Raw genomic sequence first — 26,355 nt, 5'->3', positions numbered from 1 at the left:
TAATCAGAGCAGATACCAGCTTAGATTTTCTTTTCTAGGTGAAATACAGAACTAAAGTAATATTTGCAATAGGCCTTTCTCAAGAAAATAAAATTCCTCTAACTTAAGTACATCCTTTTACAACATAACCTTCTCACTATCTCCATAATAAAATCTTACAGTGCAAACAGACTGCACATTTTTAAGATCTAACACTGCACAAAGATTAAGTTTCACACAATGGATACAGGGTTAAGGAAATCACAAGCAAGCTTAAGAATCAATGTTTTATTTACTGCTTGGTAGTACAAAAATTTTATATAAACTATTTTGTTAAAAATACATTTGATACGCAAATTTAAGAAAGACTGACATAGCAACATCCACACCACTACAAAACTAGAGTGTAGTGTTAAAAGCAATAAAACAGGCACAATTTCTAAACCCTTTTGCTGAAGTAGCAATGCACAAGTTAAGCTCCTGTATAGACCAGGTCTTATAACATCTTATTTAAGTATGTTAAATAGTCAAACAATCTTTTACATATCCAATACCCTTGCATTTTTTAATTCTACATATTTCCAATGGAATTGAAATAGAAACTACTTTTAAATTAAGTAAAAAAATAGCATATTTCTATTTAAACGTTCTTCAATTCTTTTGGCATATTTACTTGCAGTCCTAACCAACTGCATACTAAAACACAATACCATCAGAATAAAATCTGGGTTTTTTTTTTAAAGCTTTTGAGACAGTCTACAACTGTGTATCTCCTTTCTGCTAACTATTCAAAACTGCTTGGTTTTGCAAAATAAACAAACCACAAAAACTGGAGAAAGTGGGTAACACTCATATTTCTCTTAGTATCTTGGAAATTGAAAGCTAACTACTGTACTAACACAAATTAAACTCCTCTGCAAACATTAAACTCTACAGAAATAATCAAGCAAAGTTTGGAGAGGAAAAGAATGCAAGAATTTATTAAAGGTATGCCTCTTAGCATTYGTAAGCTGATTTATATTAAATTTAAAAATTGAAGAGATCTTATAAACCATGGATACTAAACACTCAAGTACCAGTCATGGCCAAGCTTATCTTGGGGACTCAAACACACACAACAGTCATCTCTAAAAAATACCAAATTTAAAAGGAATAATAAACCACTGATTCTTTTTAGAAGCTTTGTTTTGCAAACAAAGTTAGTGTCATTGAGGAGTATACATTGATAGGTTCAGTTTGTGTCTTGTGCATACAAGCCAAAAGATGACCATCAGTAGCACATACTTCCCAGCAATAGCTCAATAACCCTGACCTTCCCTTACAAATTGTGAGGATATCTAAAATTTTAAGTGGGGAGATTTATCTTTCTACATATTGATAGTTAGCATTGCATAGGCTGATGAAAAAAAATTGATTCAGATCTTGAAGGAGAAACACAGTTTAGAGCATTTGGACTAAAATGATTGAGAGCATTAAATTAAAACCTCAGTTTCAAAACAGGCACTGATTTTCAGTGAGTTCATAAAGCAGATTAAATTACTTTGTAGTTCTCAGAATATAGTGCAATCTCTACTAAAATGCAGTATGCTACAGCTTATGTATTCTTAGGCACTTGGAACAAATGTTATTTTTCAGTTTCTACTATACAGCAAAGTTTGCTGAAATATTGCATAGGTTCCCAAGTAACAAATAACAAAAATAAAACAGAGATCATAGTAAGTAGACACAAAGAATCAGCATTACAGAACAGTCACTGGTATTTTTACTAGTAAGTCACACTCAAAATGTGACGATAGCAATGCCATGGTTTAACATTTTCSTGCCACTGAAAACTATCCTCAGTCCAATAAAGCCACTCTGAAGTACTTAAGCATACTCTACAATTCTTACTGACAGATATTCCATACACCTATCTAATTGTTGAAATAGGTTGCCTTAGTTTAATAAGCAATCTGGAGGGAGTAGGGGAGACAAAAAAGAAATGCAAGACTATTAGGCATTTCTGACATACAGGCAAGCAGTTGCAAGAAAATGGAAGGACAAATGGCCTTGAAGAAAGTAACCTTCCCTTTYCAAAGCTCATCCAAATGCATAGAAAAGATGCTCTTTAGTCTAATGTCAAGCAGTTATTGAGATAAGGAGGAAGGAAAGACACTGATAATATTTAACATCTGCATATAGCTGAACTAGGCAGTACTGTAAAGAGAGCTTACGTACTAAAGGCACGTATGCAGATTTTGGCCGAAATAATATTTGTTTCTTTGCATATTTTATTTGTCTCTTAACAGTTAGATTAAAAGAATATTTTAATCTTCCAAAACCTGRCTTATCTTTAAGTGAACAACTGTGAACTCTGGAAGGAAAGAACAGAAGAAAAAAAGAACAGATGGACCAGAGGGGTAAACACAGTTTATCTGTAGGGTAATTATTCATAACATTGAGCTTTTTAAAAATACTTATCTGAAAACAAAAATCAATGTTATTTAATAAGGCTTTTACTTTTCCTGTCAAAAGAGTTATAGGTACTTTTCTTTGGAGGACCAAGTCCAATATTTAGTATTAAGTCCACAGAGCTCAACACTACGTAAGCATCTAAATCTTACTGATTTTATTAGCAAAAAGCCATTAAGCATTTAACTTTGCATAGGTGCCATCACAGAACTTATAAAATGCTACAGTGCTATAAATACATTTTTTTAAATAATACGCATCTCGGAGTTCTCAGTTTTCTCCAAAGTGTGTAAGTAGACAAATAAACTTCTTCTGAAAGTTCCACCTGCAAGAGAAGAAAACAATTCTAAAAAAAGAAGTGCAAGTAGCAAAATTAGCTTTAGGATGAATAGGCAAATTAACAAGTCAGAAGATATTCCAAAATGGAAAAAAAGTTTTTTGTATTCCAATTGGCAAGAAAATACACAAACTTCTCTAGAATTCAAACTCAATTCATAACATGGTGGCCAAGCATTACAAATTTTAGGATGTAAAGTGATCACGGACAAGCTAAAATTTCAACTGGCAGTCATGAAAAGGATGGGCAAACATAYAGACACAAACTGACAAATCACATCAGAATGCAAAGCATACAACTTTGAAAGAGATGCTAAGAACTGAAAATGTTACACAAACTCAATGCACAAGTACATAGCTTTTGTTTATTCATTAACTTAGAATGGAAGCRCGAGAGTTCAGATTAAAATTTTGACTTCAGGTATTACCTGTACATCTACTTCTGCTTTTTTACATGCCACTAAACACATTTTAAATAAACTGACGAAATGGAGCCTACTGAGAACAAGGACCTCAAACAGGGAGAAGACACACTCCAACTTAAAAAGATGCAGTCAATGTGACGCTAAGGTAAGCCGAAACACTGCAAAACTCATTTCAAGAAAATACTAAGAACATGTTAGTTTGGAGAAGAAAGAAACCCTGAACTCTGGAGTAGCAGCAAATACAAGAAACAAGATACAAGAAACTGTATCTCATATAGGAACCACTCAACTCAGGAATTCCACACCACATAAGAACTCCCATTAACTGTGTTTTAAGTCAAGCCACAAAGCTTCACCTGCTACAATCTGCTRCCTCTAAATGCCAGAACAACCCTCTTGTGACAGGAATTAAAAGTACGCTTGTGTCTCCCTTCTTCCACCTCATCTGAGAGTAAGTCTAATTCTCTAAAATTAYGTGCTTTTCATCTGCTATTGGCTCAGGCACAGAAGTCCTAAATGTTGCTTATCTGTTCAATTTCAGCAAATGAAGCTACAATAATTTAGCAGATTAGATGTCTAAAATATGCAACTGAAGCAAATGTCTTACCAATATTTTTATCTGTTTACACAGGCACAGCTTTTTCATGCCAGCATGGACAAAAACTGATCTTGAACCACATCAGGAAATGCTGTTTTAGCCTTTTAAGCAAGATCTGTTTGGTTTCTGACATGCACAGCAGGAAGCCCTGGCTAGTTTTCCAGATGATTTACGAAATACTTGTGCTGAACAGGAGAGACCTTTATGAGAGATTCTACTGAGCTCATTCCCTGCTATTAGAAAACTTGTTTTCAGAAAGGGCAACATTTTAAATCCTAAGGGAGACTATACAACAAAAGCWGTCATAGATGGACTTTTTTTTACAGCTATACTGTTATAAATCTCCAGAGAATAGCTTATTTTTAGATTAAAGTAATAGTTCAAGTTTAGAGACCAAATTTTGATAATCACAGGGCACAGCTTTCTTGTATTTAGGAAATGAAAGAATAAATTAGAAAGAAAGTTGAAGTACAAAATATTAGAATGATTTCAAAAATGGATTTTTTAATCAAAGTGCACTAGAATTAACTTTTCATATATGCCCTTTTCTTGCTATTTTTATTGTTTAAAGAGGAGACAATCAGACTGCCTTTAAGGCAGAGAACATGTTACTAYGAATCTGATCATGCCTACCATGGGAGACGGAAGGGGGGAAAAAAAAAACACAGAAGTCACAATCCAGCTGTACAACAGTCACAATAATGACAATCAGTGAGTGCAGAAATAATTTACATCCTATTTTATTAACACTGATTTTTTAAAGGGAAGAAAGTAAGCAATTTCAAAGAAAGAAAAACTGAGTGTCAGAACATAACTGAATCCAAAAAACAAGATTTTTGTTTTCCTTTTACTGACACCTGTAAGCTCCTTTAGATTTCTGAGCAGAGCAATGYGATAGCAGCCACTAGAGAGCTGTGATTTGCCAAAATGTGCCACAGAATAAAACYCCCCAAAACCTAATCACCAAGTACCTCACAAGTCTATCACTCATMTCCAAGGCAAAGTCAACTGTAGTTACACTGGCTTTGACAGGCACTTGTCCAATCTGGTYTTATAAATGTCCAGCCCTGAAGATGCCACAGCTTGTTCTATCTCCTTAATTCTTCATACTTGAAGTCCATCCACTGACAATTTAGCCTACTATTTACCTTATTATCCAGTGAGCAAAGCACACAATTTACTCCCTTTCTCTCTGCAGCTTTTTTAAACATTTGGAAGCTTAGCACTCAATGCAATAGCTCCAGAATGACAGGTTATCACTTAACGATTAAGCAGAGAGTCCAGGCAAACTCAGTGAACAGCCATCTCTGGGCTGCCAAAACCCAGCACCCTTGGCTTTGCAAACCAGCTTGCTCCTTTGTCTTCCTTTTTAAATTTACAGAATTTTAGCATGGATTTCTCCATAATTACTAAAGCGTATTAAAAAAAAAAAAAAGAAAAAAAAGCCTCATCTTGCACTTTAGCCTTTCAGAATTTAATCTCCAGACACTCAAGGGGTTTTGGCTTGTAGGTTTTTTTGTTTGTTTTTGTTTTTAATATATTTAATTTCCACTTGTGTGCTTCCTTATATTTGAGGTTACTGAGAGCTGTGAGTTCAAAACTGGGCTGAGTTGACAACACTTTAACCTACTTCATAAGGAGACTTGTTACTTAGTGCACTTTAAAGCCTTTATTTAGTTACCCCCAGAACTCCTTCCTTCCCCAAGGATCAGGCTATTTTGTATCACATTCACATAAAATTGCCTTTTCYCTTCAGATTATCAAACAATTTCTCATCATCAGTTAGAAACAAATCAAMTTATGTTACAGGGCTACTCCCTATATTAACAGAACAAAGCAGTAAGAAAAGTCAAGAGCATATTATAAAAGTATGCTAGGATAGTAAGCTCTGCTGCATTTTTTTCAACATTTAATGGAGTACTTCAAGCAACGCACTGAAGTTTAATGAAAGAAAATCCTATTCTCCTGGCTTTCCTGACTTTGCAACTAGAATAGGTCATTGTCTTAYGAGCATTCTCATCTTTCTTCCTACTTATTAGTCAAAGTCCACTGATCTATCAGAGAAATATCTAGTAAGCAGTCACCTGATACAAGCACAAAGTACTGTGCAGCAAGCACAAGAAAGCAGCACTGTAGTTTTTCTACTAATGCAGTTGTCAGCAACAYTTGGGTTTCTTGGCTAGCAAGCGCATATTGGTACTAGAATCTGAATTACCATTTACTGGGGGTGGAAGCTGAAATCAGTAAGCAGATGTTACGCTTCTTGGACTGCTAAAGCCAGTTTATTTCAGAATAAGTTTCCAGAAGCAGTTTATTTCAACATCTATGCTTAATTATAAATTCTAATGAACATTTAGATAAGAATTTGCAGGATATTTTAGCCTCTACCAATTTATCATTAACTGAAATATCAMATATGTATTTTGCAGAMTTTTGCAACAACTTTTGTAACCAAATGAATTTTCACATAGAGCAGATAACATTTTCAACCTTATTTCTCTTTGCTGATTATTCATTTATTTCATCACATTCCACTTTAAATATTAGCTTTTAATATTTGATACCTGCAGTTTACTCCGAGCTTCTTCTCTCTTGTATTCCTTGTTTCACAGGTGTAGCAGGTGCTTCTTGTGATTCCCGTTTTGTAGGCGTAACAGGCATATCACCATTGACACTCTCCACACCAGTAACAGACATCAAGCTTTTCCGCTCTTTGGAATTAGATTTGTGCTCCACTTTTGTGACTCTAAATCTGAGAGGAGCAAAAGAAAGATTCTGTTATATTTTTCTAGGGATTACCTACATCATTCTCAGTATCCAGTGTATGAATAAGAACAGGCTTTTAGAGAGGAGYATCCCAAAGTCCAAACATCGGAGCACACACCTATTGGGGCCCAGTTTCAGTGAAARAAATTTTAAGAGCCACAGCTATCTTTACTACCTTAGTCAGTAAGTAAGAGCACATGTCAGTTGCTAAACCATGACAGAAAAAAAGAAAATAAAGCAAGTTTTAAGTTAATATCACATACATTTTTAAGACCTCTTTGTGGTCTCAACTTGTCACCATATGAGCAATAAATATTATTYGCTAATAACTTGTAAATAAAATTCTGCTTTCAAATCTCTTCAATCAGTATAAGATACTTAAATAAGACTGACTCTAAAATGTGAGGTACCAACACATTTCAGAAGGAGAAAAAGAAGAACAAAAAGAAAAATATTTCATTTCCAGGWTTCCACAATGACCCACTGTCCTCCTCCTCCTTCTGCAGTACCAGAACTTGGGAAAGTACCTCCAATAACCTGTGCAAATAGACCCAGAGAGAGCAGAGTTCTGCAACACAAAGACCACACTTCAGAACAATCCACAACTATATTTGAAAATATTTTTAGAATAGTAATTTTCTAAGATAGAACTGCAATGTAAGCTAGGCAATTAAAAATAAATGACAAGAGAATGAAGTGGGCTCCACAGTTCATGCTTAATTGAGCAAATATCAAATTCAAACAGAAGAATTTATTCGCCTGTAATTCTTGTTTCTTTTTCAGAGAGCATCAATGGAGCAATAGCTTTGTATCCATATCTGCTATAGAYTCCTATGCATTCAGTTCTCAGTGACAAATCATAAAAAATTCACTAACTGTATGAATACACCTATTAATGCAAATAAGTTTAGCTCTGACAGTCAATGTTTCACTTTTTCCTTTCCAAATACTGAAAACAACATTTTAGTTCATGATATACAAAGTTACACTGCTCTGGACTGACATRTAACCAAACACTAAATTAATATCCATCAGGTATCCTCACAGTAAAAAGCAAACAAAAAAATCCCCTCAAAACTCCTACAACCTGTTAACTGACATAACAATACACCTTTTTCCTTCCCTTCCTTTCCCTTCCACACTCCTGTGTGGATATTCCTCATTTTCTCAGTTACTGAAATAYCCTTCTCTGCCCTCAACTATTACAACCTTAACATGATTGAAAAAAATCGCATTCTCTGCAATTTTGTCTGTCATCTCTTTTTGAGATGACAGAGGACTCACCAGAGGAAGGAAGAAACAGGGAACATAGAGGGACGCAAAACTAAAACTACTCACTTTGAATCTTCTTCAAAGCCCATGGCTATCCTACCTATTCCTCATTCACCCCCTAATATATGAGATCAATTCTCCAATCAACTTAAAAGCATTGGCTCCCACTATAAACGAATATAACTATAACCCTCAAATATCTTGTGAGCTCTCAGCTTTTACAGTAATGTTACTTCAAGATTTCTTGCAACCTTGTCTGATCTCCTCAATTTAAAAAAACAAGTGTTTTCTTGTTTCTCATCCAACTGGCATGAATGTATTTAATAACTCTAGAGGTCAACCCAAAATCTGGACTCAAGCACAAAGCATATGAAAATATTACAGATGCGAGCAAAAATACCCTTTGTCCTTAAATAACATTCTCTTTAAATCTGTATAAAGAAGCAAGTGTAACTAAAAGAATGCAAACATCTCACTTTTCAAAGACTGTTCCAAGTTTTAAGCAGGCCTTCAGACAGAAAACAAAACTTAATCCTATTATTAAGTACCACTGAAGTACTGCAAATACGCTATCACTGTTTCAGAGATTATTGTCAAGAAATATGAGAGTATGACAGCCTTTCATACGTATGTAACACAGAGGAGTCTTGACTGTGATAACCCATCCATTCTGATCTGCTTACAGGTATAGAAACATGTATAGAAGCAATGGATAACTAATCCAATATGGGCCACTGTAGAGTCCATAAGAAAATTAAAAATAAAACGACGTAAGTCTTACCTTCCCACAGAAAGTACTGTAACCTCTCCAAGACGGCTTCTTCTGTGCTCTTTAGGTTTGTGAGCTGGCTTTATAAAATGCCATCGTTTGTGACTACAACGAGTACAAACATCCTTTTCTGCTACTCCTCCAACAGTATGGAAGTGATGGCCTTTGCAGTTGTGTTTAAATGGAATAGCACCAGGTGACAAGGGAGACCCTGGAGTTGTTGGACTCCCAGGAGTGGTAGGAGATAAAGGACTGTGGAAGAAGTACAAAAGAAACGTAAAACTTCTTAAAAGGGAAAAGGATAACATAACTTTTAGTTGTATCTAACGAGTAATTCATTTATGGGGGACAGGCCATTTGTGAAGGTGTCTTAAGGTTCTCCCGCATATATATCATAACATAAATGTATTTTTGCAGTTAAAATTTCTTCTGCAAATGAATTAAGTGTAGTCAGGTGGTTGATTTAACTAACACAAAGGGCATGGAAATAAAAAAAAATCAAGCTAAAATAGAGAAAAGGACAGATCAATAGGACTAATACGGATGAAGACATAATCAGCTGATGAAGTGCACACCTAGAGAACAAAAGTATTTCAGAAATGGTACAGTATCTTTAAGAACTCACAAAAGAACAGTCCCACAACATTGGGAAGAGGCAAAACTAATGTCTAACACGAAGAAAAAAGAATTAACAGACCATTCAGCTCAAGCCTCAGAAAAATGCTAAAGCAGTTAACTTTAAAGGACCTGGAGGATTAAGAAAAAGCAGTGCAACCACCAAAATGCATCTATGAAGAATATGGCAAGTCAGTCTAAAACAAAAAACAGACAACATAGGTAGAAAGCAGTAAATGCATTTTTGGACTTCAGTATTGATTTTGATACTGCCTTGCAGTCTCCATAAAACAAKCTGCAGCACAGTGCATTTCAGGTGAAATTATTGTAGCTTAAGTTAGAAAACCTTGTTAAAGGAAAAAAAGGAGAACATTACGTAGATTACTACAAAATTAGAAAGACGTACTAAATGGAGTTATTCTGGTCTTGAGGACATTCAGTGCTTTAGAAAGCTTCCTGGACAACACAATAAAAAAAAAACAGCTAAAGAACCTATGAACTTTGAGTCACTCATAGTTACTGTAGAGGATGAGACTAGAAATTAGGATGAGACTAGAAATTAGGATGAGACTAGAAATTAGGATGATCAGAGAAGAGAGGAGCAGAAACACAAAACACACACACAATGCATTGTAGTAAAAATTCCAACACTTGAGCAGAGGTAAATTAACTTTGCAAATCCAGATTACAGAGCAACCAGCTAGATTCTTCAGAAAAGGAATGTAGTTGTCAAAAAAAAAAAAAAAAAAAAAGGACAAATTGCAAAGTGGAAGTAACAGGAGTAACCTGTGAAGTTACATGAGTAATTCTGTTACGTTTCTCAGTATTAATCATGCCATAGCTGGAGGGTTCATTCCACCCAGTTCTGGGCATGTTACTTCAAGAAAAATACTGTCAAAGTGAAGAGAATCCAAAGGAGAACAGAAAGAAGAAAACCTGCCATGACAGACTGCAGTTACTTGAATATTTTCAAAACACAAGTATTGACAGGAGACATTTAATAGTCTCAGAATAAATAAAAGATTGCTATAAGGGAAATAAAATCTGTTCAACACACAGCAAATACAACAAGTAATGACCAAGTGCCAAAAGTGCTGATTTAGGTTAGCTACTACTACTGCTATCATTAGAAAGCATTTCCTAAAGCACTGTATATATAAAGACATACAATGCATTCCGCTTGTACTGTTAAAGCTTTAGGAATATCTGTCAGAAATGATACACAAGCAGTCAGTGATACCTTATACTAGCCTCTCAAGTCCCTATTCCCTTGACCCCATGATGATACTTTAATTCACTACTGAAACAACAGTCTGAAATTCTCAAGCAACATCACACATTCCTACACAAAAAGTCTGGGAGTTAAAATTCAACGAAATATTCCTTCTGAACCATACAAAATATTTTAAATTTGAAAATAATCCCCATATGTGTGAAGAACAAGTTATTTTATTCAAAAAAAGAAGCCTCTCACAGTTAAAATAGGAGAAAATGTTACATAGCCCTGTTCATATTGCTAAATCTAAACCACTCTTCCTCTCCCCCTCCCCCTTTAAATTAGCAACATAGTATTGCTTGAATCCTAATCTCCTCTGCTTTGAATATAAATACAGGATTATATATTAAAAGTTTTTATAGTAGGATAGCTATAGGTACTTATGTACAGGTACAAGCACTTTTAAACAAATGATACACGCTGTAAAGACAGACAGAAGCCAATACATATTCTTACTGCCACATTTGTAAAGAGAAAAAGCAAAACAGAGGGAGGCACAGAAAGAGGTGTCTATTTTAAGTTAACCTCTGTACAAATGAAACAAGTGCTGTGTCTATCCTTTCAAATCAGACAAGTTGGTTTCGTGAAAAAAAATACTAAGGAACTTCACTATAAAGTAAACAAATATTTGCCGCCTCTGTAAATATTTAGTGCAAAAAGCATGCATTATGCACYTAAAGCATACAACCAGAAGAACAAGATACTAAAGAGAAGTATATCACAAGGCACACAGAAAATGTAGTGACTCAGAAAGAACACCATAAGGAAATCAAGATATCCTCTTAGCTGATGACTCAGGAAGTGACATAGTCTTAGAAGGGCACATGAAACAAAATTCTACCATAACCAGAGAACAGAAAAATCTCTTTAAGTGACTTTAAGTTAGGATTTTTTTTTTCCTTGCTAACATGCTTTAGGTTTCATATAGCAAAACTTACACTTCCAAGTTACAGAAAGCTAAAAACTATCTATTACACATGGTATTAGTATGGCAAGAATTTTAGTTTTTTAAATAATTATTAGATATTTAATATGATACCATTGACTAAATCTCCAGATTACTGATASTAAAGTTTGGTAGATTTAGGCAGTTAATAAACAGTTACATTAAAGGATGTCATTTCACCATGCTTCCATTCACACAGGACCATTGAAAGGGTGTGTTCTTAGTTGGCTCTGGAAACATGTGTTAAGGACAGTAATTACCTTTCAGGTTCAAAAACACTGCTGTCTGCTACCATGGCCTTTAACACATCAGCATTGGCTGCAATGAGAATAAATGGGAATCTTAAGTGTACAGCTCTAACTTTAAAAAAGCAAACAACAAAAACAAAGATTCTCAATGAAAATTCACCTACAATGGACATGGCTGGATTAGGCAAATCTCTAAAAAGGCATGAGACAAAATGATGCAAAACCTTGATATAATTCTATAGGATTTTCTCAATCTGAGACTAAAGTTACAGTTCATATGGCACTTGAAGCACTGCCCCGATACAAGCCATATAATCTAGCAGCTCCACAGCCCTCACAAAGTTACTAGAAATTTTTAAACATCTTTTTAAGCATAGAAGCATCATCACCTCACATGTAAAAAGCAATTTCAAAGACAAGGAACATCTGTTTATAAACAAGCCCTAAAAAACTGCAAATTAACTATCAGCCAAGAACTACAAATTGATCACATATTTAAAAAACACACATGGGGTACTTAATCCCAACCTAGAGGAAAACCACAAAAGCTGAAAAGTCTTAAGGTTGATCAAGGAAAAGAACTTTTCCAGAGGACTAGTCTTCATACAGCAGTAACTCAGAGGCAAGTCCAATGCTTAAGAGAACTTTGATCTATACAATGTAAAATTAAAAAGACTAAAGGTTCTTATACTGTGAAATAGGCAGTCTTCTAAACGTTCATTAGACCAGGCAAATGCATTCTGAACTAACCAAGTATTCCTTGGACTGCTTAAGTTTCATTTTATTTTTTCAAATCCTATCTTTTTTCCCCTTTACTTTGTGCGCATACAACATGAAGACGCCATGTCTGACACATGACAGATAGTCTATTCTGTTTTCTCAATTATTCACAAAGCTTTCTTTGGACAACAGCTGCAGGAATCATTTCAARACAATCAGTTTGATGGAGTCAAAAATGTAAAATTTTACCTAGTATAAATGTTACCATTAAAAAGTCTGGGCTTTTACTTCAAAAACTAACCAAAAAATTTCAACCAACTCAGATGCTAAGATACTTAATAATAAGATCAAGAAAGGCACAAACCAAACAAACAAAATATTTTAAGTAAACAAAACCTTTCCCATTTTGTCTGAAGTTATTGCCTTCTGAAGGCAATTTCAAAAAGTTATGCATGCACAAAAAGGTTATTAAATGAAAATACATGAATATACTATACTTCAGTGTATCTGAAAAAAATGTATTCGCTATCAGGCATCATCACAAAAGGCTTATACTTCAATATCACCATACTGTACCTTCGTTTTTCATTATGTAGTTAACAATTTGTCCCACAGTGTCACTATTCTCATGCATAGTTTCATTCATTTCTGTGCAAGAAAATAAATATTATCAATATCTTAGCCTTCCAAAAGGAAAATTGAAGTATTTAAAAACATAATGAGAAAAATCAGTGGAATATTACATAAAACCCCCAAAAGATCTATTATCCCYTTTAAAAGAAACCTCAGATTAGACTTTTTATTCCTTACTCAGGAAAAACACAAATTTGTGCAATCTACACAGACAGGTCTAAGCTATTTTCATGCAAGACTTTAGAAAGCTCAGTATTTTCATAAACATACATCAAAATTCCTTCTCCAATTAATAAGGAGAGAAGCAAGAGAGCAGTATTTCCAATCTCCACGACAGAGGGAAAAGAGATCACTAAACTGCCTGAAGGCGTTATTTTAAAATGGACATCATTGTGCTTCTGCAATACGAGATATTCAACCTAAACTTTTCACAATGACAAAGTGTCAGTATTTGACTTTTTAAGAGCGCACATGTGCCCAAGGTTCTCCTAAGACGAYAGGAGCCAGGAATTCAGGAGAGAAACATCCTGGCTACTCTTAACCCACGTGGAGTCAACTGTACCTGCTGAAACAATGCTGGAAGATTCCTCAGAACACAGAGAAAGAGGAGAGAGAGGAAGGCAAAGGAAAACCGAAAGGCACCAGCTCTGCCCTTCCCTAACAGTCACTATGACTAGCTTTAACAGAAGCAGGAGAGAGGCAAGTTTGAGCGGTGAGGCCCGACATTGGTCTCCAAGCAGCAAGTAGGTGCTTCCCTGCCTCTTCACCCACCCTTCACTTTCAACCTCACGCCTGTAACTTTACAGTCCAGACTCAGCTACTTTTTCAAAACCAAAAGCTAAAAGTTGCCCACCTTTTACCATCCCTCCCCTTGCTTTCTATTACTACTCACTTGAAATAGCAGATCAAATAATACCAACTGCTAAGTACATGCCCCAGGCAGTAGCTGCTTAAGAACACGCTGACGTATCATTACTGCAACACCTGACTCCTCAGTTACCACCAAGCCCCTGTAATCTATGTTTGCTATAAACCTACCGAGATGCTATCAATCAACTGGGGAGAGAAAAAGGCCCAAAGCATTTACATGGACTTGGCCCTTGTATTTACCTAGCTACATGCAACAACAGGGTTCCTATGGCTCCACCCAAGTGACAGATACTTTTTTTTAAGAAAAGATAGGAGCAAGGAACYACAAAAAGAGTACAAAGAACATGCATCAGAACAAAAGCAAAGATATCTTTAAGAAAAAAGGAGCATGTAAAACATGTCATGTAAAATGGAAAATAGTCTAAATGCTCAGCTTTATGACAAGAAGGGAGAATGACAGCACAAGTTTGCTTAAGATTGTTAAACATACACCTAAGACCTGCTATGCTTTAAAGAGCAGCTTTATGTTACTCTTTAATAAGTTACGTATAGYACTCTGCTGTTACTAACAGCACATTGAATGCAAAAAAGCAGCTTGGTGACTCAGATAGCAGTTTACAGCCCCAAACATTATAAATAAAATAAACTGGATGTTTTGGTCTCTCCACAAGCTCTTAATCTGTTTTAGAGGACTTGCATGRGAAATTGGAAGACTCTGAGTTTTGATCAAAACCAAYAGACCATATAATGGAAATAAAAACATGTATCTTCAAAATATTCTGGTCACATTTAATAGAGAAAAAGGACAGAAGTCTCACAGTAAGTATTTTGTATTAGTAGCAATCCACAGAAATACGTAAGAGGCATTTAGTAGACACACTGATTACCTATTTTTTCGCCAAGTTTTTCTTCTTCTACTTGTTCAGCCTCTGTAGTACAACGATATCCTTTTTTCTTAAGGACATGACAGATGAGGATCCCCAAGAGACCCATGATGAAGAAAACAGGAACCAATGCAAAGGCAATATATTCTGGGTGGTCAGACCCATTACCATGGCCAGTTTTAGTTGTCAGAGTAGTTGTTTGTAAACCATGGCTTGACAAAGCTTGGAGATACTCTTCATCACCTATGTAAATTAACAAAGAGTTATTATGATACACTGAACAACACCATTTAGAAAATTATGAGCCTGACCAAATTTCATTAGTGTTCATGAGAACTTCTGTGATAACCTGAGTAGGTAACGTGGATTCAACYGCCTTGGAACTCGCCCCGGTAACAGCAGATATGCTCTGTTAGTAAAGTAACTATGGAACAGAGAACATGTACATAATTACATTATATTTCTTCAAAGTAACAGGGAATATCAAATGATATTGTGGCCTGATAGATCTCAACTCTCAACAAGAAGGTAGGCATATTTCACAGTAGCATATTCACTACACTTCAAAACATTCAGCTAAACATTACTATTGCTCCTCCTTACCATCAGTGTGAAAAAAAAAATCCACACCACTCCTCCAGTCCTAACTTTATGCAAATTAGCCTAAGGAAAAAGTACATACAGGATTTAAGTGACCTTTGAAAAGAAGGGGTATCAGATTTGAGAGAAATAACCACATTTTTTCTCAACAGTGGAATTTCAAAGCACAAAGGTTATCAAAGTTTATCCTCTCTTTCTTCCTCCTCAGTTTTCATCTTGTGCCAAATTAACAAATCACAACTACTCTGCGAAACCACACCTTAATAATTTAAATATTTCTCCCCTAAATGACATAGTTTGGACAAAAATAACCTTTTTCCCATTAAAAAGATGCCATCCACTGTTTCTATGCACAGTTTTACAATGTTTGACAACCAAATGAAGCAAAGTATAAAATGAATAAAATACAAAGGAAAAAAGAACCACACTATTTACACACTAGGCTTAAAAATATATAAACTAACCATCAGCGTAAGATGAGCTCCCTCTTCACTCCTTTAAGATTTGTATTTTTCTATTTAAACTTGAAATAGGAGGGCAAGAGGCTTTTACTTCAAAAAAAAAAAAAAGTTATAGAGTAGGTAAACACTAATCCTGTACACATAAATAAGCACTGTCCTCTCTGGTACAGTATGAAGTTAATAYGTATATATCTCCTGCTGTTGATACAAAATCATAGAACAACTTARGTTGAAAGGGACCTCTGCAGACCCTACAAGGGTCCACATCCTACTAAAAACAGGGCGGATGAGCCCAAGTTTCTCAAGTACTCACCTAGCCAAGTTCTGAATCTCTCCAAGGATAGAGAGTTTACATGATCTCTGGCCAGTTGTTCCAATATTCGATCACCTTTATGGCAAATATACATGCATATACTAATATCTTGGTACTCTCTCACATATTGAAGTATACAACTGATTCCAGGTAAGCTCAACTGTTCAGCTAAATCCAAGATTACATGCTTGWTTTGAAAACTTTCTGAACCTCCAGAGGTTACACACACCATACACAGAAAATTAAGACTGCTCCTACAGAATGTGCAAGAAAATTCATGCATGTCTAGAATATTTTTCTCCTTCACTTTACTTGAAAAAGGTGATGCTTGAAGTAAGAAAGAATGACAAAAAAGACCAATCAAAAATCTAAATATTGTATTTCAACATATTTTCCACCTGACTCACATTAAAATGACCAGGCAGTTCATACTTTCTTCCTATTAATCAGACAAACTGACTGAAAGAACTAAGAGTCTCATCAGAAAGTCATTTACGCAAGAGTTACATTTTTAGAATAATGTCTAGAGCCACAAAAACTCTCTTCAAGCAAAATAAAAATCTCAAAAACTGTAGAGAAATCATTATTCCACCATCATTTTTGTGCTGGATTGSTTATGTAACTATTAACTAAATGAACTAGTTATATAACAGCTGTCTGAAAAATGCCAGTACGGTGACAGACAGTTAAGAAAAGATTTGTACAGGTGCRGTTGAGATGTATTTCACTTAACTTTCTTTTTATCAAAATACTAACTATTTATTTACAGGATTTCTGAATTTTTCATAAGTCTTAAATTGTCMGTTCAGTACTAAGTAACAGTGAAGACTTGCTCAAAGTAAAAAAAAAGGTAGTGGCACTTCTTTGAAATAACAATTTAAAAAATTTCATTAGCAAAAAGTGAAGTATTCCTCTAATTTTCTAGACAAAGTAGAAATGCAAAAAAACAGAAGTAAACAAACAACTGAGGAGATTGGAGGCTGAATGATTAAGTGTTAAAATAAATTTCAGTATGTTTACTTTGGACAAAGCAGGATGGCCTAGCTTGTTTCCAAAAACCAAAAGAAAACTATTTACTTTTAAGAGAAGCCAGTAATTCTACAAATACTTTTTTTGCACACAGAATTTGCAAGGTAACTATTAGAAGCTTTAACTTTTGCCTGGGTAGGACAATTGAYCAATATATACAACTTAACACTTTAAGACTGCAATTGTTTTATACTAAAAGRAAGACAGAAGAGTAAGTGGACATGCCCATGTAACTGCAAAGTTGATCATACATACAGTTTATTTACCTTCTAGGAATTTACAGCTTAATATAGATATACTCATTTTTTGGGGGGGGGGGTCAGGTGGTAAGAGCTACAAAGAGCTAGAAAATCCCCATTAAATTATACAGGATAGATAATTTATTATCTAAGCTGGAAGGAAAAAAAAAATCACATTGGAGAAGTATAATTTTTGTGACTACCTCAGAATCTAAAGAATCCCATTGAAACAGTACACATTACAAGCTCAGAAAGGTATTAATAAATCACCTCTTAMAATGTTTAAATACAAGCAACTTTAAACAATTAGGTAGATGTTTTAGTATCCATTTAAGAATGAACAGGAAAGATTTACCACACTATTTCAAAGGTCTCAACAGCCATTTACTAATCAAGCTAACAGCTGAGAGGAGAGGCAAAAAAATATATATATCAAGCAGGGCCATGGACTGAATCTCTAAGTTGAATCTTTATGTTTTCTAGCTCTTTGTGGCAAGAGCCGCATGTGTTGTCTTAATGGAGGAATACCTCTTGCCATTTCTCTATAACCCTGGCAGGTATTTCCCACTTAAAAAGTCTAGAGAGCAASTAGGACTTAAAGCGTCGTCAAAGGCTCATGCCTCAAAAAACACAGAGTTCATCGYTGGTGAATGGTGGTTCACCATAATAATCTCTCCAGATGCAAAGTTGCTTTAAGAGATCCCGTCCCTCCTCAGTCCAGATCACTGAGATACTGAGATGATTCAGGTTTTTAGGGAAGAAAAAAATATWTTTTTTTTAAGCAGTCACTTCACCAATGCAGTATAGCCGGTGGCTCCAATAGTTGTGTCAATGCAATCAAGAGACTGAGTAAGCTGAGACAGGGGAACAAGTAACTGTGAGCCAAGTAGGATGAATACATCTAAATTGAGCTTTCCTAAGGTAATGGTAGCAACACAGAGCCCCAGTCTCACAGGAAGGGAAAGGGAAAATACAGGGGAAAAAATAATTATGTGCAACAAGTATAACATTCAACACAATTATTTTTAACGCAGACCAATGTGAAACCTCACCAATTAGAAAACCACAGAAAACGTACACAAATTTAAAATTAAAATACAAAGCTGATTCATAAGGCTACACACATCAACAGAAGATGGTGTTTATACACGGGAAATAGACAAGCACGTCACAAACACTGCCAAATGTTCACATCAAACAAGAAGAAATTCTGTATATCCAGGATAGAGGATAGCCAATCTCAAGTTCACAAGCAACTCCAACGACAGAGCTACACCACATTCAGAAGAACAGATCACTTTCAAGAAACGACTAAAATCCTATTGGGGCAGGGGGGGAGCAGAAAAAAAAAAAGAAAAAAGAAACCTCAGTAATGACTTAGGCTGAGATTCCTAGCCTGGTTCTTCAAAAAAGCACGAAAATCCCACGAGTTCCCATGCGTGAACTCCCCCCGGKCCCGTTCCCTTGCTGCCCCTGCAGCTCTGCCTCTCCCGCCTGCACAMCAGGCCTCGGCTCCTTCCGGAGCTGAAAGGTCGGCTATTGCAGTCGGCATTACCGTAACACCCAAGCGCTCTCCTTGGTGTATTTATAAAAAGCGCCAATTGTTATGAGTTCTTCCTTCTTTTATATTCTCCCTGACAGAATTGTTTTTGAATGGGAATGTTTTAGTACACAGCTGATGAATAAATTTCATTTCCTTCTGCAAAGGACCGTTTGCCTGGTTAATTACAATAATCTCAGAACTCAATCTTGCAAACATTGTCACAAGTATTTATGCACATGACTAATGACGCCAAATTTCAAATGCCTAATGTAAATCAAGTATAATTGTTTGTACAGTAAGGACTAAGTTTGGGGTTTTTTCATCTTCTGTTTCTTTCTTTACCGCAGGCATTTCAATCACAACCTGTGTTGTGATTTATTTCAGTACTTTTGTCCATATATTAACACCCAAAGCACTACTGATAAAATTCAATCTGCTAAAATCTGATCTGCAGTAGAAAAGTTCTGTCAATTTAGGCAAATTTTCAAAGGATAGATAAAGCTTAKTATTTGTATGTATATGTGTGTKTATGTATATTTGTATTTATTTTTCCAGAAAAACTTTGCCTAYGGTGGAACTTTTCCTGGTATAGGGATGTTGAAAAACTCCTGTATCTTATTAATGGATTACTCCGTAGTATAGATTTGCCCATGCAAAATTGGATTGACATTTAAATAGTTTTAGAAATAGGCAGAAAAATACACTTAAAAGTATCTTTCCATTTAAAAATGCATTAACAAACATACATACYCCAACATACCAGCCTATGTAAACTAGGCTACATTATTTTTCTTCAATTGASTTCAGGWGTAAAAATCTATCCAAAAGGAAAAAAAAAATAYCCAACAAATCAGCTAGATAGATCAAATACCCAGTGCTGTATACGCTCACAAGGAAAGCAAAGCACTTGGCAATCATTTATCAGACWCTCAAACTTCAATAGGAATGACACAACGCAAAAAATAAGGCTTGTCTRGTTATGAGCAATATATGCCCCAAATCRTAGCTACATCATTCATTTTATGATCCCTCTTCCCCAGATGCATGTTATGCTTATGAGCAGACTACTGCTAGTCTACCTCATGCTCATGATGCAGGATGTTGCTTCATGAAGGTTTCTACTGAAAGTTCAGGCCATAGCAGCCTTTCTTAATTCAACTCAATTCATGTAGGAATTGATTTGCTTCTGTGTTTTTCTTTCCTGACATTTTATATACCTGTCATCATGCATCAGTCTACATATTACAATTACTTAAGTTTTGACAAAGACGTGCTCTAAATGAAAACCTTAAACTGCTATGAGTATCGCTCCTAAAGTGGTGTTAAGCTACAGAGCACAGATTGCTTTCATACTGTGTAGTCTTGCTTGCTTTAAAAATAAAGTATTAAGTTTGAACATTCTCTGCCCTTAATCCTCATCAGAAAAAAGTAAAATATAGAGCCAGTCAGCCTCAGCCAAGAAGTAGCCTTTTACATTGTTTCTAACCATTACCAGTCTTCTCTATCCCAGCAATGGCTCAAGAGAATTTTAGAGCACCTTTAGAAAACAGTATAGGAGGAAAAAGAAGTAGCACAATRTGAAACAAAATATTTCCTCCTTCTCTAAACCACAATTTTACATGACCTATACATACTTATTAGCATTCTAATTAAGCACTGTATTGCCTCCATATTAGTTAAATTATGTTTGACCACGAACCACAACAAAACTAGAATATCTTGAAGGACTGTAATAAGAATGAGGCTGGAGCAGACTGTGTAAGCAAAGAGACTGCTCTGTAGCAAACTTTTTTCTCTAAAATTTGATTTTGATACATACATACAATATATATGTATACACACAGATATACACACACATATATATATACATGCACATTCATAGAAAATAAAGCTGAAAGCACCTTAGAGATATCATCCCACTTCATCACACTGTCCCAAAGCAGGATTAACTGTACTAGACAGCTATCTGTCACACATGGCTTAACTTCCTGCAAAGGCAACAGCTCACATACTTTTTTTACTGCAAATGGAAGGTCAGAGCAATTCTTTCTTTAGTATCTACTACCACAATAACAGATTTCTGTTGCACTGAGTTTCAGAATTTGTCTTTCCTTGATTATAGTACCACGTACCTGAAATTTAGATTATCATTAGGATCTCCCCTATATAAGCCAATTATCTCAGTAAAGCTTCACCTCTAGCATTGATCTGAATAGACAACTCAAACATTTCACAAAACAGGAAATTTTTTCTAGAATCATTCAAAGAATGACTCATTCTTGAAAAATAAATCTTATTTGTAACCAAGATCAAATCTATTTAGCTTTTTATACAAACTGCGTAAGACTCACCATTAAAACAATGCATTTTTTTTCTTTCTAAATCTCTCATACTAAACTTAGGCATCATCCACATCTAGCTGATTACTTTAAGCACATTCCAGTTGTTTCTGAATTGTTTTATTTACAGAAAGTATTCCATAAACAATGATGTAATCTCCTCTCTCCTCCATCGATAACAAATCCTATATTGTTACTCTGTATTTCACTCCATTAAGTCCAAGCCATTTATTTCTTATGACATGTATTTCAGAGAACTTTGTTTATATTTTATAAATTTTACTGTTATAGTAATCTACACAATTAAAATACATACCTCTATAGTTACTATTTGCTTCTCTGTAAAGTTCACAGAGTTGTACTCCCTGCTTTCAAGCATGGAAATGAATTGCAGCTATTTCACAAGATACACAAACCAACTGTTTTGATTTTCCTGTTAACTAAATTAGAGATATTTAATATGATCAAATTATAACCTATTTATGTGCAGTACAAGACATACGAAGCTTTCAGATTCAGCATACCCTCTGCTCAAACATMTTTGCTAAGTGCAGCTGGAAAACATGTCATCAGCTTACGCAGCTCTCACATTTCTCACCATTGTGCCAGTCCGTCTGTCTCTCAAGGATCAAAATAGGCAAAAAAGGTTTGCTTTGGTGGGTGTTTTCTTTTTTTKGGGGGGAGGGGAGAAGGAGGAGGGAGAGAGTGGGTAGAGGGGGAGGTAGGCAATGCTTGGATCACTCTCAGTTTAGTTCGCCATGTGACACTACCACAAACTATTGCCCCAGGGTAATCAAATTGCTACTTAAGATGGCAATACCACCAGGGGAAATGATCACACAATGATGGCCTCAGCTAATTCTACAAAGGAAGATGCTTGGTGATCATACCTCGTGTTTCATTCTCTCCTGGCTCTAGTTGCAAGTATGCTTTGAACTGGATTAAACTTCAATGACACTTCCTACCTCCAGGCTGGACATCTATAAGATAAATAGATGTAAGCTTTGATTTCAAGCATCTGTTTTAAGCATGATTTAACCAAGTATTAATCTTACATCTGAATTTAAAAGTGCAAAACAAACAAAAAGCTGTATATTAGCTCAACTTCCTAAATACTTTGTGCTATAAATTTAACAAAACTTACTTTATTTAGAAATTATACAAAAATGGAGTTTCATATCGTACTTAATTAGATGCCAGAAATGGCCAACTTATGTCCCTCTGCATTTTACAACTAGTGGATATGTTCTTATTTAAAATAAGCACACATTGGGAAGGAAACAAGCTAGATCAGCTATTTACTTTCATTCAGGATATTCAGCTTATTTAAATGTAAAATAAAATGCTCCACTAGAGCTTTTCTTATTAAAGTCTAATTTCATTTTTCAGATTCTTAAGTTCTTTAGAACTCTGATGGTAATCATGTATTAATTGAATGTGGGAGTTTTGTTATTTTAATCATAGTAAATTTAGCCAGAGCAGTTTGCTACAACTTCAAATTAAATATACTTTTAAAAAGTTACCTGATTTAAATAGTATCTATCCACTACTGTAAAAACAGTCAAATTCCCTTTACGTAACTATGCAGATTAAACAACATGCAATTCCAATCACAAATCAGAACATATCATTGCCTAAAACAAATGCACATTAAGACATTCAGGAACCGTAAGGCTTCCTTGCCTTACCAGCAAGAGTTACAGAAGAGACCAGACAAATCACAAATGGCAGCAAGAAACACGTTAAAAAAAGGGGGGGGGGGTCCAGAAAAAAACTCTAAGCAAAGAAAAGCATTCCTTCTATTTCAAAGAAATTGCTTGAAGAGATATTTACAAACTGAATTGCAAAGAAAAAAACTATAATCCAAGAGATAGCTCGCAAGTTCTGTTTAACTTTTAGCTTCCTTGCAGTAACCAGAACCTATTAACAGAAGTGAAATAAGCAGGAAGTCTGATGAGAGAAAGGAAGCAACATGATGAAAGAATATAATGACAAGGAGTAATAGTACTTCCAAATTAAAGGTCAAGCAAGGTCCTCTAACAGGAACTCAAGAATAGACCAGAAAACTTTCATTCGAAGGTTTAGATAGTAGTTAATTAGAAACTAGTATCTCAAGAAAATGAACATAAGAATCAACCAGGTTTCTTTAAAGCTAGTTCTAACTGCAGAAGTATTTCTGCTTGCAGAACACTAGCAGTAAAACGGATGCAGTAAGTTTCAGGCATAACCCATCTTCTCACAACCCCTAGCATCATCCCTACTATCCAACATCATATTCAGAAGCATAAAACCATGAGTCTTGCATAGTACCTGAAATTGCACTCTGCTGGATCCAAGTCAGACTGAATATTGACAAAATTCGCAGATTTCACAGTAGGTCTGGAAAGCGAGTCTCCTCATCTGAATTTCAAGACCATCTCTGCCCTGATAAACTTCCTAATCCCTACTCATTTCTGACTTACTTTCCCTATCAACATTGTTTCACCAAGTTGTCAGCAATAAGTTTTAGGACAGGCTTCACTATAAGCTATTTGGAATGGGAAAGAAAGAAGGAGACTCTCCTAAATAAGGATAGTTTCTACTAACAGCAAGCATTAACTATGGCTAAAAGCATTATTGTATAACCTACACAATCCTCAACAAGATTAAACCATCGTAATTTCTACACTCCCAGATGAAGTTTGCTCTGAACCAAGCAAGAAGACCAAACTTCATAACTACACCACAAAAGCATTTGATGTTACTGAGAATTCAAAGATAAATCAACTAAAATATCCATAGCAGTTTTGCTCTGTTGAGAAAGAAAAAAAAACGTAACATGAGCAACAGGAACGAAGACCCAATCCATGCTACCAGGTACGTGACAAAAAATGCAATTGATAATACTGAGAAAATGCATACATAGAGAAGAAACACAATTTATCACTGTTAAAACTGTAAGGCTTGTGGTATCACTGTTTTGATCACTACTTGAGCAGCAGACAGTTCCTACTGCAAAAAAAAAAATAGAACAGAAGCTTTGCATCTGCATTTCAATTGCAACTTTTTTTCTCAAATTTCAGCTTTCAAATAGAGAATGCACTACATGCAGCTACCACACAAGTTTAACGAAGTACACCAGATTGATTTGGTTATGTCTAAAAAGAATCACCCCTGGACATATCTGAGATATAATTATGGGTAAATTTAAGGTGCAAGTTCTTCTAGGAAACAGCATTAAATCAATGCTACCAAGTATAMTAAACAACACATTTTTGTAACAAACATATCCACTAGTTTAAACTAGTCAAAAATCATTTTTATCCAAAATCAGTAAGTCTTCTGTGTGGAGATGCAGCAAATAAACTGGCAGAAAGCATCTGACAGACCAGAGGAAAAGAAACATCCCGTGCTTTCATATCTTTGCATTTCCTGCTGTGCTTGCCAACCTTCAGCTTTCATAAGTAAATCTTATTCATCTACACATACCACACTAAATTACTGCCATAGTTACTAAATTCTACCAATGCACATGCCACACTATCCATTCCTCAGCATAATTGTCTTCAAGCTCACTAAAACAAATCTGAGTATAGTAAAAAGTCAGTACAGGCCTATAAATACCCACCCTTCAGTTTACTAAAGCATCTGTTTACATCCTTTCTTAAGATGCCAGTAGTAGATAAACTGCATAGCAAACTCAGCATGTAGAAGCATGTACAGTAATTTGCCAAAGCAGCAACCTAGCAAAGAGCAACCATAATTTTTATCTGTTAATAATATTTTATACTAAAGTTAGTGAGAAGTGAAAGGAAAAAAAATGGTCAAAGGGGGGATAGAGAAGGAGGGAAAACAAAATCCAAGATGCCCTTGCTTCTCTCACCTCTCTACAAAAAACCTCAAGAAATAAGTATTATTGCATTGGGCAGAGTAATTGCTAGTTAGCACAAATTTGATATTCAAGATGATTAGCCTCTTTCCTTGGAAACTTAAAAAAGAAAAAAAAAGATAACGTAACGCTTATGTTTTCAGCGGTACTTCACCGGTCCCAGATGTGCCTGTTATGATTTCTTTCCACTCTCCTGGAGAAGGGTGGACTGGATGAAAAACCTCCTGCTTTCAGAAAACAAACAGCAGGTCATAGGTATCTCAGTCTGTTCTGAACTCACCTGACCTGCACTAACTGGTAATTACAGATTTACAAAGGTAAGAACAGGAAAAGCAGACACATCTAGTGCCTAACTCTACAGTAATAAGCATCTTTATGTCAAGCCCCTCCATTAAACTCAAAGCTCACTCTTACACAAGCTGACACGCTCTTATCAACACCATACTATCCAGATGTCACGGAGCCAATCGCTCTGAAGTCACGCCACGTAAAAACGAACCTCGGCCCCGGCACAAGCGCTTCAAGCGCGTGGACGTCCGCACAGAGGACTGTATTCCAGCACGTTCACTTCTCGCATTTCACGCTTCAGACAACACAGGCTACAAAATCAGTTTCACTGCAAGATTATTAGCTACCGAAACATCTTGACCAAACGTAAACAACGACCACGCCACCGAAGACGAGCTGCTTCTGGAGCTCGCACATGCGCGAGCGCTTCTCAGAGATCTTAGAAATCACAACACACTCAGTTCTCAAAAACTAAACTTTTAGCCAAGTTTAAGCCCATAACGGACTCTGAGGTCAAAGCAATCATGACTCATTTCTACTTTGTGACTCAGTTTATTTAAACTCATAGTAAAATCTAATACGGAAAAGTCACCAAGTTTAAATTTGTAGAGTTCGTTACTTGTTTCGACCGAACACACACCGACAGCCACCCCAAATTAACCTAACACACCCGGGGGGGCAGTAAGACCGGGTTCACCCCCGAAGCTATCTGCGCAGGCGGAGAGGCAGCGTGATCTCCCCAGCACGACTTTCCCGACCGGGAGCCGAGGCCAGGGAGCCTCCCGCTACCCGCCGGAGCCGGGCCCGAGCCCCTCGCCCGCCCGCCCCGCTGCGGCCGCCCTCCTCCCGCGGCCGGCACGCAGGGAGGGCGACACCGGCCGCCGCGC

At 35.9% G+C, this 26,355-nt stretch overlaps 1 protein-coding gene across 1 annotated transcript in view; it reads right to left on the bottom strand.

The window, feature by feature from the left end:
• Positions 1-252: 252 nt before the first annotated feature.
• RELL1 (RELT like 1) overlaps positions 253-26,355 on the bottom strand; it is a 27,175-nt gene continuing 1,072 nt past the window's right edge. Inside the window, exons 2-8 of the mRNA XM_085322850.1 lie at positions 22,203-22,258; positions 14,792-15,031; positions 12,978-13,049; positions 11,694-11,751; positions 8,609-8,848; positions 6,354-6,541; positions 253-2,755 (exon numbers count right to left, since the gene is read on the bottom strand). Coding sequence (XP_085178976.1) covers positions 6,361-6,541; positions 8,609-8,848; positions 11,694-11,751; positions 12,978-13,049; positions 14,792-15,031; positions 22,203-22,258 — 847 coding nt within the window. The 3' untranslated portion in view covers positions 253-2,755; positions 6,354-6,360. The remainder of the gene's footprint in view (positions 2,756-6,353; positions 6,542-8,608; positions 8,849-11,693; positions 11,752-12,977; positions 13,050-14,791; positions 15,032-22,202; positions 22,259-26,355) is intronic.

This window comes from Rhea americana, unplaced genomic scaffold (genome assembly GCF_003343005.1).
Source record: "Rhea americana isolate MKP2758 unplaced genomic scaffold, rheAme1 scaffold_8, whole genome shotgun sequence".
Classification (NCBI taxonomy): domain Eukaryota; kingdom Metazoa; phylum Chordata; class Aves; order Rheiformes; family Rheidae; genus Rhea; species Rhea americana.
The sequence above is the reverse complement of the archived record's forward strand: the minus strand, read 5'-3'. Positions and strand labels throughout refer to the sequence as shown.